The sequence below is a fragment of the Brachyhypopomus gauderio genome, chromosome 2, assembly GCF_052324685.1.
Source record: "Brachyhypopomus gauderio isolate BG-103 chromosome 2, BGAUD_0.2, whole genome shotgun sequence".
Lineage (NCBI taxonomy): Eukaryota > Metazoa > Chordata > Actinopteri > Gymnotiformes > Hypopomidae > Brachyhypopomus > Brachyhypopomus gauderio.
In genome coordinates this window covers 34,858,983-34,876,186 of record NC_135212.1, presented here as the reverse complement: position 1 = coordinate 34,876,186, position 17,204 = coordinate 34,858,983, and the positions used below count along the sequence as shown (strand labels likewise).

Sequence of the window (17,204 nt, the reverse complement as noted above, 5' to 3'; positions counted from 1 at the left end):
AAAATAAAGAATGGTTTTGAAACTTGTGAAAGTCTGTTGTAATTATTGTAATCTTGAAAACACTGTTTAACTTCACCTGGAATGTAATGGGCATTCCATGATTCCACCAGCCTTTTAACACCAATTTCTCACAAGCGGCCAGTCAGGTTAGACACACAATATCTCACAAGACTGTCATTCATGTCTAGTTCCTCTTGATCCACCAGCTGCAGGAGAGCTGTCTTCAGTGGATAGTTGACACGATTGTTGACTTCAGGCCAGATTCGTTCAACTATATGATTCTGTATTTGCACAAAAGATGTGTAATGAGTCAACTTATTCCAGTGGATATATGAAAAATATAATGTATTTAGGTTAAATAGTCATTCAGAATTCTCAGAAAATCTGTACATTTACCAGCTCTGCAATAATTTTGCATATTGATTGCTGAGATAGTAAATTTAAATATTTACCTGTAAGTCTGCTTTCCCAAATACAGTTACATAAAATCAAAATGCTCATAATCAAGTAGAACATAAAGTTTGAATTAAATCCAGTGTAGTTGCTACTGCAGTTTAAGTTGTAACCAGATTTAAAAAATAACCCTGTTCTTGGCCATGGTTGATGTTTAAGTACTCTAACATTTTAACAACAATTTGTCTTGTGCATGCAAGAAAACAGTATGCGTCTGAAGTAAATATAAAGATAATATTAATAAAAGCTGGCTTATAAGAGTATTGCCAAAGCAACCAAACAAACTATAAAATACCCTTGTGGATGTAGTCTGTAAATAAGGGCTTCGCTCCTGGTTATGTCGGTGAGATGACAACAGCTCCTGCATGAACAGCGTCAAATAAAACTCCTTGCCATGATCCACTCGCACCTGGTCCCACATACCATAGGTAAGTACTGCTGGCCTATTGGATGAAAAAAGTCTTATTTTGTGTAAAATGGACAAGTTTATTTTCTCATGGTAATATGCATCATAATAGTGTAAATGTTCAACAGTTATTACACAGTTATATATTCTCTATTGATGGTTGCTATGTGTGTGCAATCCTTATTGTTTCTACAATAATGCATTCACTGTTACCTGAAAACCTCCTCATAGATGGCAAGGTTGTTTTTTATTGGCATTGTAGAATGAGCAACAACCTTTTTGCTGAAGCCATCAATGGCTACAACATGAGTGACCCCAAACATTGTCAGTTTTTCATTTTGGTCCAGATGAACCTTTTGACCCATATAATCAGCTTGATACGGTATGGGGTTGAGATTGCGGGCTCCCTAACAGAGATAGGAAAATGATGTAACTATTTCACACACAAAAAAATTGTTACTCACTGCATCAGTTGCACACTTTCTAAATACATCATGATGTCTCTTTGTGTCTGTCTAAAAATAAATTGAAAATTAAGGCAGTTTATTCTGATTACAATATCTCCAGATCAAGTGTTTAACTGCAACTAAATACATAAGAAAAATAAAATCATGCACTCGTTAGGTAATAGAAATAAATAAATTCAATGCTTGATTATGTAAAATGTTGGAGCTAACAGTAACATACCCTCTGTCTTGCTTCATGGTAAGGCTGATGTATAGTTCTAAGTGCTGATGAAATTCGTTTCTCTGCAGCATACACTCCTTTCATGGCAAGATACCCCTTCATCATCCTTCTTCCAAATGTTGGTCCAGTCTAGAATATAAATAAATATGATTTCCACATTCCTGCATACCAGCTGATGTAGCCGATCATGAAATAAGTTTGCGTTTTTGAGTTGGAATTATGTGTTGAAAAGACCCGTGTGAGGATTATGTTGACTGTGACTATAAGTAATGGAGGTCTGAGGCTATTTTATTTATTTATTTATGGAAGACACTGTAGGTGTGCATGCACATATTATGTTCGTTTTTACATCTCTCTCTCTAATCCTACCTCGGTTATAGCTTTTGCAACCTCCAACTCCAAATGTTCGTCAGGTAATCCCATCAAACTTAATCCATTTTCATTGCAAAACCTCCTCACGTTTCTTGCAGAACATCCTCTTGCTCCTCCACTTACTTCAGATATCTGCGCTGAGATTTCTGTAGATGACAGGCCTTGTTTTGCCATATCTAAAATCATAATCGAGAACGGTTCCAAAGACATTTTGCTGTGGGCTAAAGCAACACCGGCACAGTTAAATTTGGCGCCCTCTTCTTGTCGCGTAAATGACAACATCCGGTCTCAGAAAAGGAATAAACAAGCCTATTTTCGTTTAATTTTTCAAGTAATTTTGTTTTTTGTTATCCGAAATGAAAAATGAAACTCAAATGATTTAAAAAAATTTAATTATCCCTTTTTGACACTGAAAGAGAAATTCTTTGTTTTTTTATTTTCTTTTTTGTTTTTTAAAACAAAAATCAAATAATCCGTTGTTTCTTGTTTTTTATTACCCATTTCTAGACGGAAAATCCAATGACCAAAAGATACACGGACCTCCACAGCACTAGTTAAGGTAGTAAATGACCTGAGATTGAATAAGGATGCAGGCAAACTCTCAGTCCTTTTTCTGCTAGATTTAAGTGCCACTTTTGACACCATTGATCATGAAATACTTGATCGACTACAGAGCTGGGTAGGCCTTAGTTGCTTAGTCTTAGACTGGTTTAGATCGTATCTAACTGGGTGTACTAAGTTGCATTAGGTACCTCTTCCTCCACACGTCAAAAAATAACTTGTGGCGTCCCCCAAGGATAAATTCTTTGGCCGTTACTGTTCAACCTATATATGCTTCCATTACCACATATCATTAACAAACATGGTACTAGTTATCATCAATATGCAGATACTCAACTTTACATTTCTCTAGAACCTAAAGCCCTAAAATCAATTTGCTCTTTTGCGGCTCTTTTACTGGTTTCATGAGGTTCCCCGGTCCTCGCGCTCACCTGCACTAACGATCTGTGCTGTGGCCCGGTTACCTCATCAGCTCTGAGGGCGACACACTGCTACATCTTCGTGGTGCGCGGTTTGTTTACAAGCCTAGCGAGCCGCTAACACTTTTAAAATGGGCGTAGTGGAAAACACACATTTGACTGTCTTCACATGCTCACACGAGTTAGTAATTTGCCAACCACTGGTGATCGATCGATCGCGATATAATACTTATTTTTTGTCCATTACACCCCCACCCCCCCCCCCCCCCCCCCCAACAATTTACACTCGCCGCCCCCCCATTCGTCAACAATTTACATGTCCCTGTATGATGTGGCTCTTTGACGTAACACAGTAAATAAAAAAGTGGCTCTTTGTCTCTGACGGGTTGGCCACCCCTGGCATAGGTGATATACAGACATGGATGTCTGACAATTTTCTGCAATTAAATAAAGAGAAGACAGATGTTCTTGTTCTTGGGAGTGATTCACAAAGGAATGATGTCCAGATTTATTTAAATGTGTTAAGAACCTGGGTGTCACCTTTGATAATGAGCTCAGCTTCAAATCACACATCATGACTATATGCAAGACAGTTTATTTTCACCTTTGAAACATTGCTAAGGTCCGAGATATGCTCTCTCCTGCTGACATTGAAAAACTTGTCCATGCATTTATCACATCAAGGCTAGATTATTGTAATGCTGTTCTATCTGCTTTTCCGAGTGTAAAATGGACAGAAATTAAGTATTATGTCGCGATCAATCGCTAGTGGTTGGCGCCAGAGCGAACTAGTAACTCATTGAATCATAGATGTAGATCACTTCGTGTCTGCATGCGAAACATGCACAAAGAACAAAGTGTGTGTCAAAGTGTCAATATGTCATTGACTGGAAGGGTTAGGGGCCTGAGGAGCATTCATGGGTTCTCGCCTCTCTTATCCTTGATCGTTCCCTCATCCGCGACTTCCGTTGCGAAAGGACGATTGCCCTGGGCCCGCGAGGTCTCAGGCCTAGAGGGGGGGCTCTGTCAGGGCTGGCTCGGATGCCGTTCCTCCAGCCGCCACTACAGGCTCCCGAGTCAGTTCCAGATTTAATCAGCAGTGATCCGTCATAGCTGTCTACCTGGTTAAGTAAGGAAGCTTGTTTTGACTGATCACTGCTGAACTGAATCGTTTTGATTATGCCGTCATGCTTTCCGCCTTTCTCTGCTTTCACTGTTGATGCGTACCATTGCAATGTGTCTCACCACCTTTCTCTCTCTTACCAGTCTGTCACTTATTCCAGTCTCTCCTGCGCTGCTTATTAGCCATTCTCAAGTTTTCCTCCAACTGTTTTACTTCCTATTCATTTTACCTTTATGTTGGGAAGGTTTTGTTTGTTGCTGCATGTTTTGCCTGTTGCCAGTTACTTTCCCTGGCAAAGTTTTTCCGCGTCCTTTGTGTTGCCTTTGTTATTTTTCACCCATCGCTCTACGGTTAGGTTTTGTTTTGCACGGTTTAAGTTTTCAGCGTTGCCTTTTGTTCTCTTTTCTCCTGAGTACTTACGGCTTTGTTTTATTTCTTACGCGTTGATTTTTCTGTATGGTTTTATGTTGTTTATTTTCCATTGTGAGCTCACGTCTCTCACACTGATGATAGGCTCTGCCTATCTTACTGTCATCGTGAGCTGGCACTTGAGTCCACCTCTCTCACAGTTTTTACATGCGATGTGTACTCGTTGGTGTGATGCGGGGCAGAGGGAGATAGAGGAGGCACGAGTCCAACGGTCTTTGAACAAACGTCACTTTTATTTTTATACGAATATCGCAGACAGCGCACGTAAAACACTGACACATGAAAACGAGAATGACTCTAACAAAGATGAGCACGGGACACTGCGCGAATATACAAAACCACATAAGCCCTGAGTGATCACGAGATGAGCTACAGGTGAGACTGATGAATGCTCAGACACATCCACACCCACGAAGATCCACAGACGCAGACGTATAGACGTAGACAACATAAACACACGCCCAAAGGGGAGGGTTCAGGGGCTGTACCGTGATAGTTGGTACCACCGTTTTACACGATTATTCTTTATTTAAACAGTAACACAACACTAAATAATGGATGTTCTATTGTGCTCCACAAAAACCTGAAAAAGGTTTCTCCCTGCAGATGTACTGAGATTATACTGATGGAGAAATACCAGCGGTACACATATTTCCCATGAAGGGAAGAGAGACTGGATGCAGCTGCAGAGAGATTTAATGAGACCAGATAAGAGCAGAAATCAACAAGGGTGGCAAACGAGGGTGGGGAATACCTGTGGCAAACCACTAATACATGGTAAACAGAAGATGATGAAACAGAATAAGAGGTCAACACAAATGAACAGCTCAGAAACCAAGGGATTAGGGATTGAGGAATTCATACTGGGAGAGCATGTTCTTAAATGCAGGTAAAAGGTGTGAGCCATGACATTATTAGATGTGTTTGGTCACAACAATATAATATAATGAATTTAAATATAATATTTAATGTATATTACTTATTATATTCAATATATATCATGTATTTCAGTTCAGTAGTGCCCTGCCTGTGACGGGCAGGATGAGCGAAATAAAATGGAAGCGATCACGGCAAGTCTCAGGGAAAATGGAAGGTTTAATAGAAAAAGTGCACAAACCAAAACTCGTGACTTCGATCCAAATGAGGGATATAATAACCAGCGGTCAACTGGTACAAAGACAAGACAAAAAAAACGACCCTCAGGTGAGACGGATCGTGGACCCTGCCCACCTGAGGGATGTACACAACAACGACAACTGCTGCTGTGCACGGAGGCGACCAGTAGGGGGTTGCCGTACCGTGACACTGCTCTGGTTGTGAAGAGCTAATGTCCAGTCAACTTGGATTTTGACCCTGTTTAAACACGTTGTAACAATGTTGAAATGGTTTGTAAATATTTGTTTAAAAGGAAGTAATTACCTACTAGGTCATTGGACAGAAAAGGGAGAATGTGAGGAGAACGTTAGAATTACGTTCGCGTGAGGAGACCGTTAGGATTAGGTGGAGGGGAGAGATGAGCGAAGGAGAGATAGGAGGCAGTAGAGATTGTTAAGCCAGCTTTGGTCATCTTTTGGTAAAAGTGCTCGACAAGAGCTCTCTACGCAACCTGAATGGTGGTGAAGTTGGTGAGTTGAGTGGAAAACTTAACTGAAGGCTGATGTTAACCGAGTGAGCTGACGACGAGGACAGAGAACCGACGGAGCCGGACAGCGCTACGTGTGAGGACTGTGCCTGTGTCGTCTGCTGTGTCTACCCTCTCCATCCACGCGAATCGCCTCGTCTCATCATCTTCTCTTGCCATCCTTGACCGTGTGAGTGGTTATCTCCATCAGCAAAAGGTACCGTTTTTATTTTGCCCTTGAGGTGAAACGGCCATTTGTTTAAGGCTACAGCATTCCCGAGCAGCGTTCAGGCCTGCAACAGTTGGACTTGAGTCTTTTTTATTTATTTATTTCATTGCCGGCTTTAGTTTAATTATTGGGGCCCATAGGGATATTTAAGTTTGAAGTCTTTATTTTATGTTGACGGTATTGTTGGTTCAAAGTGAACTGAAAGAATGAAAACTTGCAAAGAGAAGGTGTAAATCATTCCTTTTAATTTTCTAAGTAAATGTTCCATATATTTTCAATTAATTGGTGTGTTTATTGACTGTGTTGATATTGTATGTGTATTAGTTAATACATGTTGTGCTTGATGGGTGATTTAAAGGATCAAGAGACTGTTATTTAAAAGGTAAATACCTGTTTGGCTAAATATACATTTGTTTAAATTCTTGGAGAAACCCCAGGTTCTGTGATTATTTAAAAGAACTCAGGTTAGCCACCTCTCATCATAGCCACACAAGCTAGAGGCGCTACAACGTGAACTGCTTCAACCAGGTCAGTACTTAAATTGTTTTACACATTTAAGGGCTAGTTATCTTGAAAATCCATGTGGAGTTTCAAAATATGTTCATTAATTTGTCTTAAGAATTTCAAAAATATGCCCTTCAGTGACTGTCTTTGGGATAACTGTGGCAACAACTGTGGTGATGGTATTATCAAGCAGCAGACAGTGGGCCGAAACACTTTCAGTTAAGCTTTAAAGTAGATTTGGTCTACAATCTGGAGAAAAAATATCTTATAAAGATGATAAAATTAGTAAATCAGCATTATAACAACAAAGCAAAACAAATATGAAGGTTTTTATTTATTTATTTATTTAGTAATCATTTCTGCATTTATGTTTGTATTTCTAAATTTGTTGTTACTTTGATTTTTGCTCATATCTCAGTGCTAATACTGTAAGTAAATATAATGTTTTCATCGGACTGTATTTTTCAAAGTATTTATTTATTTGTCTATCACCCCATTCCACCTACATGGTGATTGTGGTAGTACTAAAGTAATTAAGAGGGTGACCTTGCATTGCAAAACTGACTTGAAAACAATGAAAGCAAAATAAAAGTAAGATGAGGAATTTGCTTGAAATTAATTTGAATCAATTTAACAGCATCAGTTTATCTTGGCCATATACTACGTTTAAAAAACAAAAAGCGAATTACCTGTGTAAGTGTGTAAAATCAAAAGAAGAACAGGTATGACTATGAGTAATAACACATAACCACACCTCCAGGGCTCAGGTCACACCCACATTTACAGACAGGTGTTCACTAACAGGCTGCTATTTAAACCACTGTTGAGCAGACATCCAGACCTTCAGAGTGCTGGGAGGCCCCAAGCCCACCATGCAGATCACTTCAAGTCTGGTGCCATTTGTATCAGTGCTGTGGATAAATGTGTTTAGCCTTGCAGGATGTAAAACAAACCCAGCCAGCGGCAGAATATGGGCAGAGCCTCAAATGCCTGGGCTTTATATGAATGGAGATTTTATAATCGGAGGGATTTTCACTATTCATTACTACACAAACTCAGAACAGAACACCTACACCAGGCTGCCTCCACACCTGCAATGCTCTGGGAGGTATGTGGAGGGTGGAGTGGACTGCGCATAGAGTACAGCATTGTTAGATGATCATTAGAATCAAATAATGTAACACTGTGGCATGTTTAGTCATGTTACTGAAAACGCAATGTAAAGAATACCTATTGTTTTGTTGAGCTTTTCATTCTTTCCTGTCTGTTTCCTAACAGCATAGATTTCAGGCAACTGCGCTTCGCTCGTGGCATGGAATTCGCCATCCGCGAGATCAACAACAGAACCGATCTCCTACAGGACATAACATTAGGCTTCCAGATATATGACTCTTGCTCTGACGTACAGATGGCAACCAAAGCTGGATTTCAATTTGCAAATGGTTTAGATTCTATTTTAACTGAATCTAATTCCTGTTCAGTATCTTCTGCTGCACATGTAACTGCTATCGTAGGAGATTCTGCTTCGACACCGACTATTGCCATGGCAGGAACGTTTGGTTTGTTTGGAATTCCACAGGTGACTAATCGTACTCCACAACATTTAAATTCCATGTTCGTTCTAGGCCTATGGTATGTAAGATGTGGGTTATGTGTTATGGGTTATGGGTTACATGTGACTCCTCTGCTACGCTCTCTTCACTGGCTTCCAGTAGCGGCACACATCAGATATAAAACCTTGATGCTTGCTTACAAAGCCAAAAATGGACTGGCCCCTCCCTACATGATGTCCATGGTCAAAAGCCGAACTGTACAGCGAATACTCTCAAGCTTGGCTCGACTTGAAACTCCATGCTTAAAGTCTCATGGAAGACAAAGCTCCAGACTATTCTCCGTCCTGGCTCCAAGATGGTGGAACGATCTTCCATTAGCTGCTAGGACTGCAGAGTCTATTGCTATCTTCAAGCGTAGACTGAAGACTCACCTGTTTGTTGAGTTCTTACCAGAGCACTAACTCAGTTCATACCACTTGCAGTGTTCTTAAATTGTATGTCTGTCTATGGTTATTTGTGCTTCTTGGCAAATGCCTAACTCGCAAAACACTAGGTAATGATATTGACTCCTGTAGTTTAGTAGTAGTCTGACTCAATGGTGTCTTGAATTCTGGCCTATCTGTACTATTTCCTAGGATGTATTCTGTGATCAGAAGCAAAGCACTTTGTAAGTCGCTCTGGATAAGAGCGTCTGCTAAATGCCGTAAATGTAAATGTAAATGTAATGTTTTACAGATATTTAATGTAATAATGTAAGGTCCACACCAATAATTAAATTGAATCAGACCCTTTAAACGCTTTTTTTTTGTTTTCCCTCGCTGACTTACAGGTGAGTCACCTCGCAAGCTGCGCATGTCTGAGCGATAAGCGGCAGTTTCCTGCCTTCTTCAGGACCGTACCAAGTGACCATCACCAAGCGGCCGCTCTGGCGAGACTGGTCAAACTATTTGGCTGGACGTGGATTGGGGCAGTACGCAGCGACACTGACTATGGAAACTACGGAATGGCAGCATTTCTAAAGGCTGCGCAGGAGGAGGGGATCTGTGTGGAGTACTCCGAGGCCTACTTCAGGACACAACCGCACAATAAACTGGAGAGAGTAGCCAACATTATTCGCAGATCAACGGCCCGAGTAGTAGTAGCATTTCTTGCAGCAGGCGACATGAGGTTTCTTTTGGAGGAACTGGCACGAAAACCACTACCTCCACTTCAGTGGATAGGCAGTGAGGCGTGGATTACGCATCCAGAATTTCTGCGATATAACATGTGTGCTGGCGCAATAGGTTTTGGAATCCCCAGATCACTTATCCCAGGCCTTCGTGAGTTTCTTCTAGATCTCTCTCTAGCACAAGTCTTGAAGTCACCCCTATTAATGGAATTTTGGGAGAGCTCGTTCAGCTGTAGCCTGAAAGGGAAGACAGGTGTACGGGAATGTGACGGCAGTGAGGACATCCGCGCGCTACAGAATCCATACACAGACACGTCACAGCTGCGCGTCACTAATTTAGTCTACAAAGCTACATTTGCCATAGCGCATGCTATTCACGCTGTTATTTGTAATAACACGCAATGTGACAAGACCATTAAATTCACACCATGGCAGGTATCACATTTTTTCAAACTTTTTCTTATGATTTTCTCTCCTAAAAGTCTCTAGATCTGTTCACTATTTAAATAATTAATATTTGTTACAAATAATGTTATACCATTATTATTATAAATAAGTTTTGTGTATTCCAAAAGTTGTTGTTAGCGCTAGTTGAATTTCAGTCTGTAATGAGAAGCTATCTTTTATTTATGAAGATATCTTTTAAATCTGCAGATATATGAGCAGTTGAAGAGAGTGAACTTCACCACAAAAAATGGTTATCAAGTCAACTTTGATTCCAAGGGGGATCCTTCAGCTCTATATGAGCTCACAAACTGGCAGTTTAAGAAAGATGGCACTTTAGACTTTGTGCCAGTGGGCTACTATGACGCATCCAGACCAAGTGGACAGGAGATTGGAATAAGCAGCATGATTACCTGGGTGGGAGGACAAACTGAGGTACTGTTTAACACTGTACTCAAATGTTAGAGATGAGAACACTAAACTGGAGTATATGGGACTTAAAGACTGATGGTTGTTGGATACAACATATTTGTTTTTGTTTCATTCTCCAATGTCTTTCCCAGGTTCCAGTGTCTGTGTGCAGTGAGAGCTGTCCTCTAGGCACCAGGAAGGCGGTACAGAAAGGAAGGCCTGTCTGCTGCTATGACTGTGTACCATGTGCAGAGGGGGAGATCAGTAACAAGACAGGTTGTGTATCACAGAGTGCAATGCAGAATTTTCACCCTCAGTATTTATACTGGATATTGTTAGCATTCTTTACACAGCAGAATACAAATACTCCATTCAGCCTTTATTCAATTCTGGTCACAGAAGAATTACAGTAACTCCTGCAATATAGCAGACCATCCCAGCATATTAAAGCATCTTCATAAGTTATCACAAAATTAGCAGTAGTTTCATTCTTCATGAAATCTTTAATTTCTGTTATTTTGTTTTGGCTATCTAGGTTTTTTATATAACATTCTGTTTCAAAAGATTTACAAAAATCTGAATCCAATAAATCTAGCAGACATGTAATAAAAATTTGGTCTAGTGTCACAAGGAAAAATGTCCTGTTCTTGTATAAAGTATAAGCCTAGACTCATACAAGAAATTCTGGGTGACACCACAGAGAATGTACAGTCAAAGATATAGTGCTATTGCTGGCGACACTCTTAGTCTGCTTACTTCATTACAGTGTCTTATAAATTATATTTTTTTCTGCAAGATATTAATAGGTTTTTTTGGGTGACTGCTTTTTTTGGTCTTTTAGATTCTTTGGATTGTCTGTGCTGCCCTCCTGAGTTCTGGCCCAATGCCAGACAAGACGTCTGCCTCCCCAAGCCTGTTGAGTTCCTGTCCTGGGATGACACATTGGGCATTACCCTCACAGTGTTCTCCATTGCAGGGACCTTCATGTCTGTGTGTGTTACTGCTGTCTTCTACAAACACAGGACATCTCCCATCGTCAGGGCTAACAATTCAGAGCTGAGTTTCCTGCTGCTCTTCTCTCTGACTTTGTGTTTCCTCTGTTCACTTACTTTCATTGGTCGGCCCTCTGAGTGGTCCTGTATGCTGCGCCACACAGCATTTGGGATCACCTTCGTCCTCTGCATCTCCTGTGTTCTGGGGAAAACAATAGTGGTGTTAATGGCCTTCAGGGCTACACTTCCAGGCAGTAATGTCATGAGATGGTTTGGGCCTCCACAGCAGAGACTCAGTGTTCTTGGTTTCACATTTATACAGGTCCTGATTTGTGTGCTTTGGTTAAAAATATCCCCTCCTTTTCCTTTCCAAAATTTAAAACTTTACAAGGAAAAGATAATTCTTGAATGTCACTTAGGTTCCACTATAGGCTTCTGGGCAGTATTGGGTTATATAGCATTTGAGGCATTCTTATGTTTTATTTTGGCTTTTCTAGCACGGAAGCTGCCTGATAATTTTAATGAAGCCAAATTCATCACATTCAGCATGCTCATATTCTGTGCAGTTTGGATCACCTTTATTCCAGCTTATGTTAGCTCTCCTGGAAAATTCACTGTAGCTGTGGAAATATTTGCTATTCTGGCCTCAAGCTTTGGCTTGATTATTTGTATTTTTGCTCCGAAGTGTTTCATAATTGTGTTTAGACCAGAGCAGAATACCAAGAAACACCTTATGTGTAAAGTTCCCTCTAAAGCTCTTTAAGACCTTCACATGAATAGCAGGTCCCACTTAATATTTAACACCTTATAGGAAATAACCATATTTACTAGTCCTATATGCATCATCTGCCTCACCAATACACCTTTTTTTGCTTAAAAATAAAAAAATGAACTCTATGAGAACATTTACGAGTATATGAAACTCGTATAAGAATGAAACTACTACATTTACGAGAACTGCTGCCACTTTATGGAGGCCGCTTGCAAGGTAGGGCATCATCACACATATCATGAGAATAAGTGGTCCACCACAGCAAATATCATGTTTTCTTGATATACTGTACACTGACAAATGGTAATAAGTAATAACTACTAAAAAGAACATGATCAACCTCAATGTAAAAATTCAAGGACAAAATTGTGGGATTACAAAATTATTTGTTGGCAACACATGAAATATGAAAATGGTGGGCCCTACACAATAAATATATTGTATCACACACTACACAATTTTTTCCATTGTTCACCAGATACTTCCAATAATGCAGGGGTGTCAAACTCATTTTCATCGCGGGCCACATCAGCATAATCGTTGCCCACAGAGGGCCATATGTAACTTGTAAATGTAACTACTTAATGTTAAATAACTCAGAATTTATTACTTATTCAAGTTACATGTATATTTGCATAGATGTAAAAAAATTGCTTCTTGCTCTGTTATTATAACAAATCCTTTTAATTTGTTAGGTTATGAAACCCACATTACTCCATCAATCAACAATCAAACTATCCAAGTGATTAAAGAAAAATAACACCAAAGATATCACATTTACTTTGTTCAAAACTTGAAATATCAAATAACAGTGAAAATAGCAATTGTGCTTCGAAAATGCTCCCTTTTTCTTGATGCCTAATTTCAGCATACTTAAGCTCCATGTTTGGTCGCAAAATACATATGTATATTGTACTCTTTGACAACCGTCACCACTTCATACCCATTTTTCTTCTTGAAGCACAAACATGTATTTGCTTTCCCATGAAACACCCTTCCATCTGCATCGATTTTCTTTTCCTGGACATTTTGGGATCATTATTTGCATTTCTCAATATGGAAACACTGCAGCAGTGGTGCAAAAAGGGGGTATGCAGCATATGTGATGCATAGGGGCGCTGCACTAGAGGGGGCGCCAAATCGATGCCAGAAAATTATTTGCCGAGTTGGTGGGTGGTGGGGGGTGAAGTGTGGGGGGCGCCGATAGTATGTTTGCATACACCTCAGAAAGTAAGTAATTGCAACCCTGCACTGCAGTGTCGAGATGCCGTCACGTCGCGGGTAACTTAACCCTTTGCAGCATGGTGGTCACTATTAGAAACCACCTTGTTTTTCCTAATTTCTCAATTTGCATTGGTTTTTAAAGAGGGAACCTCTACATTTTCTGAAAATGTTTCATGTTTTTATACGGACCCTTAAAAAAGTAGCACATACGAAGTGATGTAAGCACTGTAATTTCTCTGCAAAAGCTAGGTCTGCAAGTTTGTTGGAGGGGTCTGTCCAAAATTGCTTACTAGGTGATCCAGGTTGGATTTGTATGTATGGCTGTTATTTTTAATTGTAGATAACATATTATAGACTGAGAAAATAGAAAAATAATAATAAAAATAAAACAATATATGCATTTATAGGGCTACAATGTGGTGGTTTTGCCTATAACCACTGTGAAAATATGTCAAGTATAGGGTCACATGGCTAAGAATTGGTGGTTACCCATAGTTACCACATTGCACGTAGGGCAAACAGAAATCACATGGAGAAATTCTGATAGACATTGAGCCTATATGATAAAAAACTTGTTAATTCTCAATTAGAGATATTTTACACAGCTACGTTGATATACTCTTTTTCGCAGTGCTTCATGGCAAAACAAAAAAATGACTGCTGAGGAGGTAGCAAGACTTTTGGTAGAAGCCATTCCATTAAGTTATTCATGTAGTGAGAGTGAGAGCAGTGATGAGGATGATGAGGAAGATCAGGGCAGTTATGGAATTGAGGGAAATGAAAAAGGACAGCAGTAGTGAAAGTGACCAGGACAGTGATGAGAACCAAAAGAATGAAGGTCAGGACGTAGACCATGCTGCAGCAGCTGAGGGCTTGAAGACAAAAACATGGCAATGGGGGAGTAACACTGTGAATATTCTCAATTTTTTTCCCCGCTACTATTAGAGATTGTCCGCGGTTTCTAGCGGTCTTCCCGCTTAGCTATCGACACTCGCTTAGCAACCCCCCGCTCAACAACTTTCGATCCCCCCCCCCCCCCCCCCACGCTCAACAACTTTCGTTCGATTGATCTGGTAGCCCTCTGTAATAATTGGTATCCAAGAAGTAGCTCCCAGTTTCAAAAAGGTTGGTGACCCCTGGTTTAGAGCATCCAATTAGAAGACTATTACAGTAGTCCAATCTCAACGAGACAAAAGCATGGACCAGCTTCTCTGCATCAGCTAATGAAAGTGTCTCAGCTTGGCGATATTACGTAAATGGAAAAAAGCAGCCTTAGTGACGTGTCAAATGAAAGATCCAATTCAATAGTGACACCTAAACTTTTAGCAGATTGAGGTGTTACTGAAAAACCATCTAGGGTAAGTGGAATATCAGCCCAATTGCTTCTAGCAGCTTTAGGCCCAAGAATCAGCACCTCAGTCTTGTCAGAATTTAGTTGATGAAAATTAGACGCCATCCAGTTTTTAATGTCCTGGACACAGTTCTCAATCTTGAGAGTTGGAGTAGTATCATCTGGATTAGAAGATAAATACAACTGAGTATCATCTGCATAGCAATGAAAGCTAATACCATACCTAAGAATGGTGGTGCCCAGTGGTAGCATATATAATGAGAATAATATGGGGCCCAGTACAGACATTATACTTTACTTCAGAATGCTCTGAGCATTCGTTATTTACTAGTACAAATTGGTAACGATCTGTCAGGTAGGACCTGAACCAGGAGAGTGCTTGACCTATTATGCCAATGAGTGTCCCCAGCCTATTAAGCAGAATATTATGATCAATGGTATCAAAAGCAGCACTGAGATCTAGCAGTACGATAAAAGAAATGTGTCCTTTATCAGTGGATATTAAGAGATTGTTCAGTACTTTAGTCAGTGCCGTTTCAGTGCTGTGATGAGCTCTAAATCCAGACTGAAATAACTCTAAGACATGTTCTGTCTGTAAGAAGGAAGAGAGTTGTGAAGAAACTACTTTCTCTAAAATTTTGGATATGAATGACAGATTAGAAATCGGCCTATAGTTGGACAGTTCCTGGGGGTTAAGACCAGGTTTTGTAATTAAACTAGTAGTAAATAGCACTACTATTTTTTTCCCTAATTTCATCAATCTTATCATTAAAGAATTTCATAAAATTGTTACTGCTATACTCTAGTGGAATTAGATAATTGATTTGTTCATGACTCCTCGTAAGGCTGGAAACAGTTTTAAAAAGGAGTCCTGAATTGTTTTTATGTTTTTCTATTAAGGCCGATAAGTATGAGGACTTTGCAGTGTGGAGGGCATGCTTATTTTCAATAAGGCTGCTTTTCCATGATAGTCTATACCCCCCATACTCAAATAGCGGCCTGCGGGCCTAAAGCCCGCGAGCTGTTTTGAAAAGTTTTTTTTTTTTATGATTATTTTTTCAATCGCGCTATCCACTCTTATTTTGACATTGCGCACCGCGATCTCAATACGGGGCTGGGGATTGCCTCTATGGCAACAATAAACCAGTGGGGAACCGTCAGGGCCCTCTACGCCCTCTTAGAGGGCATAAAATATTCTTAAAACATAAATATATATAATACAATTCATCCAATTTTTTTATCTACTTTATCTACAGATTTTTTTGTCTATTCAATCTGTGTTGGAAGGTGAGGGGTTAAGTGGAAGCCTGTGAGCCTGTGTCTCCCCAAATCAGCACTGTGATGCCCACTGTTCGTTTACAGAGGGCCTGGCAGTTATAATTCAGCGCAATACCCGTTTCAAATGACAGTAAAATTGACCAATCATATCTTCCCTCTTAGTGGGCAGGCTTAACTGTATGATAATTTCCGCCCGCTGTGGCGACGCTAGCTGTCGTTAGCGTACCACCGCTACCTAGTTTCGATTCATTCCTTTGATGCCCTCGTGCGCGTTGTTTACATATTCCGCTCCCGAGGAACACGGAGCTGTCAACCTTATTTTGTTGGAACCTTATTTTGCTTAGGTCAGATGTTATTGTTTATTGCGTTTCTAAAGCTGTACTGTCGTCTCAGTTTTTTTTTTATTTACTGCAGTTAATTAGAAAAGGAAACATTTTTTTTCGGCGGGTGGGGGGATGGGCACAGGCCCAGGTTTAATGGTCACGGTTCGCTACTGCAATAAACAGATAGCAGATGCCCAAATACGTTCGCCACCCCATCAACAATTTATGTTCGCCGCCCCCCGTCAACAATTTATGTTCGTGGGTCCCTGTAGGACCCACCACATTCTGAGTGATTCCCATTGAATCAAGAATTGCTTGAAAATGTATGCTAAAAAGAGTCACACAGATTTCCAAAATGGATATTAAAAATCACCAACTATAATCACCTTATTGGCTGATAGCACTACACGAGACAGGAAGTCTGAAAACTCCTGCAAGAACCAGGGGGGTGGTAAATAGTAATTAACATAAACAACTGCGACGCTTTGTTGGTTGTTAAATTTGAAACATTTGATACAGTGAGGATGAGATGTTCAAAAGAATTAAACTTAAACTTGGTCGAGGTGTTTTGATGGCTTGTGGAGGTTGTTGTAGCCAGAGTTAAAAATATATCCACAAAGTATTTGTAGATATATCAAATGTAAGCAAATTGATAGGGAAAAAGAAGGTAAAAATACTCTGCAGTAAGCAGCATCGGCATTTGGATGGGGGTTATGGACATATCTATAGCCAGAGTGAGAAGCTTCATTTAGGGCCATATAGTCATCTGGTCGGGTCCAGGTTTCCGTCAAGCAAAGCATGCATAGATCAGGAGTGGCCAACCCGCGGTGGCTCTTTGCCTGGTTTCATGCAGCTCCCCAGCCGGTCCGCGGGCTCACCTGCAC

At 40.2% G+C, this 17,204-nt stretch overlaps 2 protein-coding genes across 2 annotated transcripts; one reads left to right on the top strand and one right to left on the bottom strand.

Moving 5' to 3' along the window:
• Positions 1-128: 128 nt before the first annotated feature.
• On the bottom strand, positions 129-3,043 carry LOC143501275 (uncharacterized). Its single transcript, XM_076994901.1, has 5 exons — positions 1,916-3,043; positions 1,547-1,675; positions 1,073-1,266; positions 749-896; positions 129-281 (listed from the first exon to the last, which is right to left on the bottom strand). The coding sequence occupies exons 1-5, from the start codon at positions 2,198-2,200 to the stop codon at positions 129-131; spliced, it is 909 nt and encodes a 302-aa protein (XP_076851016.1). The 5' UTR covers positions 2,201-3,043.
• Positions 3,044-7,536: 4,493 nt separating this feature from the next.
• On the top strand, positions 7,537-12,222 carry LOC143508867 (extracellular calcium-sensing receptor-like). Its single transcript, XM_076997470.1, has 6 exons — positions 7,537-7,912; positions 8,083-8,383; positions 9,187-9,960; positions 10,180-10,404; positions 10,533-10,656; positions 11,222-12,222. Exons 1-6 carry the CDS (start codon positions 7,677-7,679, stop codon positions 12,133-12,135), a joined length of 2,574 nt encoding a protein of 857 aa, XP_076853585.1. The 5' UTR covers positions 7,537-7,676; the 3' UTR covers positions 12,136-12,222.
• Positions 12,223-17,204: the final 4,982 nt, after the last annotated feature.

Bases quoted from the DNA above. Each gene is read 5' to 3' on its own strand.
- LOC143501275 (XM_076994901.1), bottom strand. From the start codon at position 2,200: ATGTTGTCATTTACGCGACAAGAAGAGGGCGCCAAATTTAACTGTGCC. The intron at 1,267-1,546 runs GTATGTTACTGT...TATCTCTGTTAG, and splicing joins ACCATGAAGCAAGACAGAGG to GGAGCCCGCAATCTCAACCC. The intron at 897-1,072 runs GTAACAGTGAAT...TTCATCCAATAG, and splicing joins ATCTATGAGGAGGTTTTCAG to GCCAGCAGTACTTACCTATG.
- LOC143508867 (XM_076997470.1), top strand. From the start codon at position 7,677: ATGCAGATCACTTCAAGTCTGGTGCCATTTGTATCAGTGCTGTGGATA. The intron at 9,961-10,179 runs GTATCACATTTT...TTAAATCTGCAG, and splicing joins TTAAATTCACACCATGGCAG to ATATATGAGCAGTTGAAGAG. The intron at 10,405-10,532 runs GTACTGTTTAAC...TGTCTTTCCCAG, and splicing joins GGGTGGGAGGACAAACTGAG to GTTCCAGTGTCTGTGTGCAG.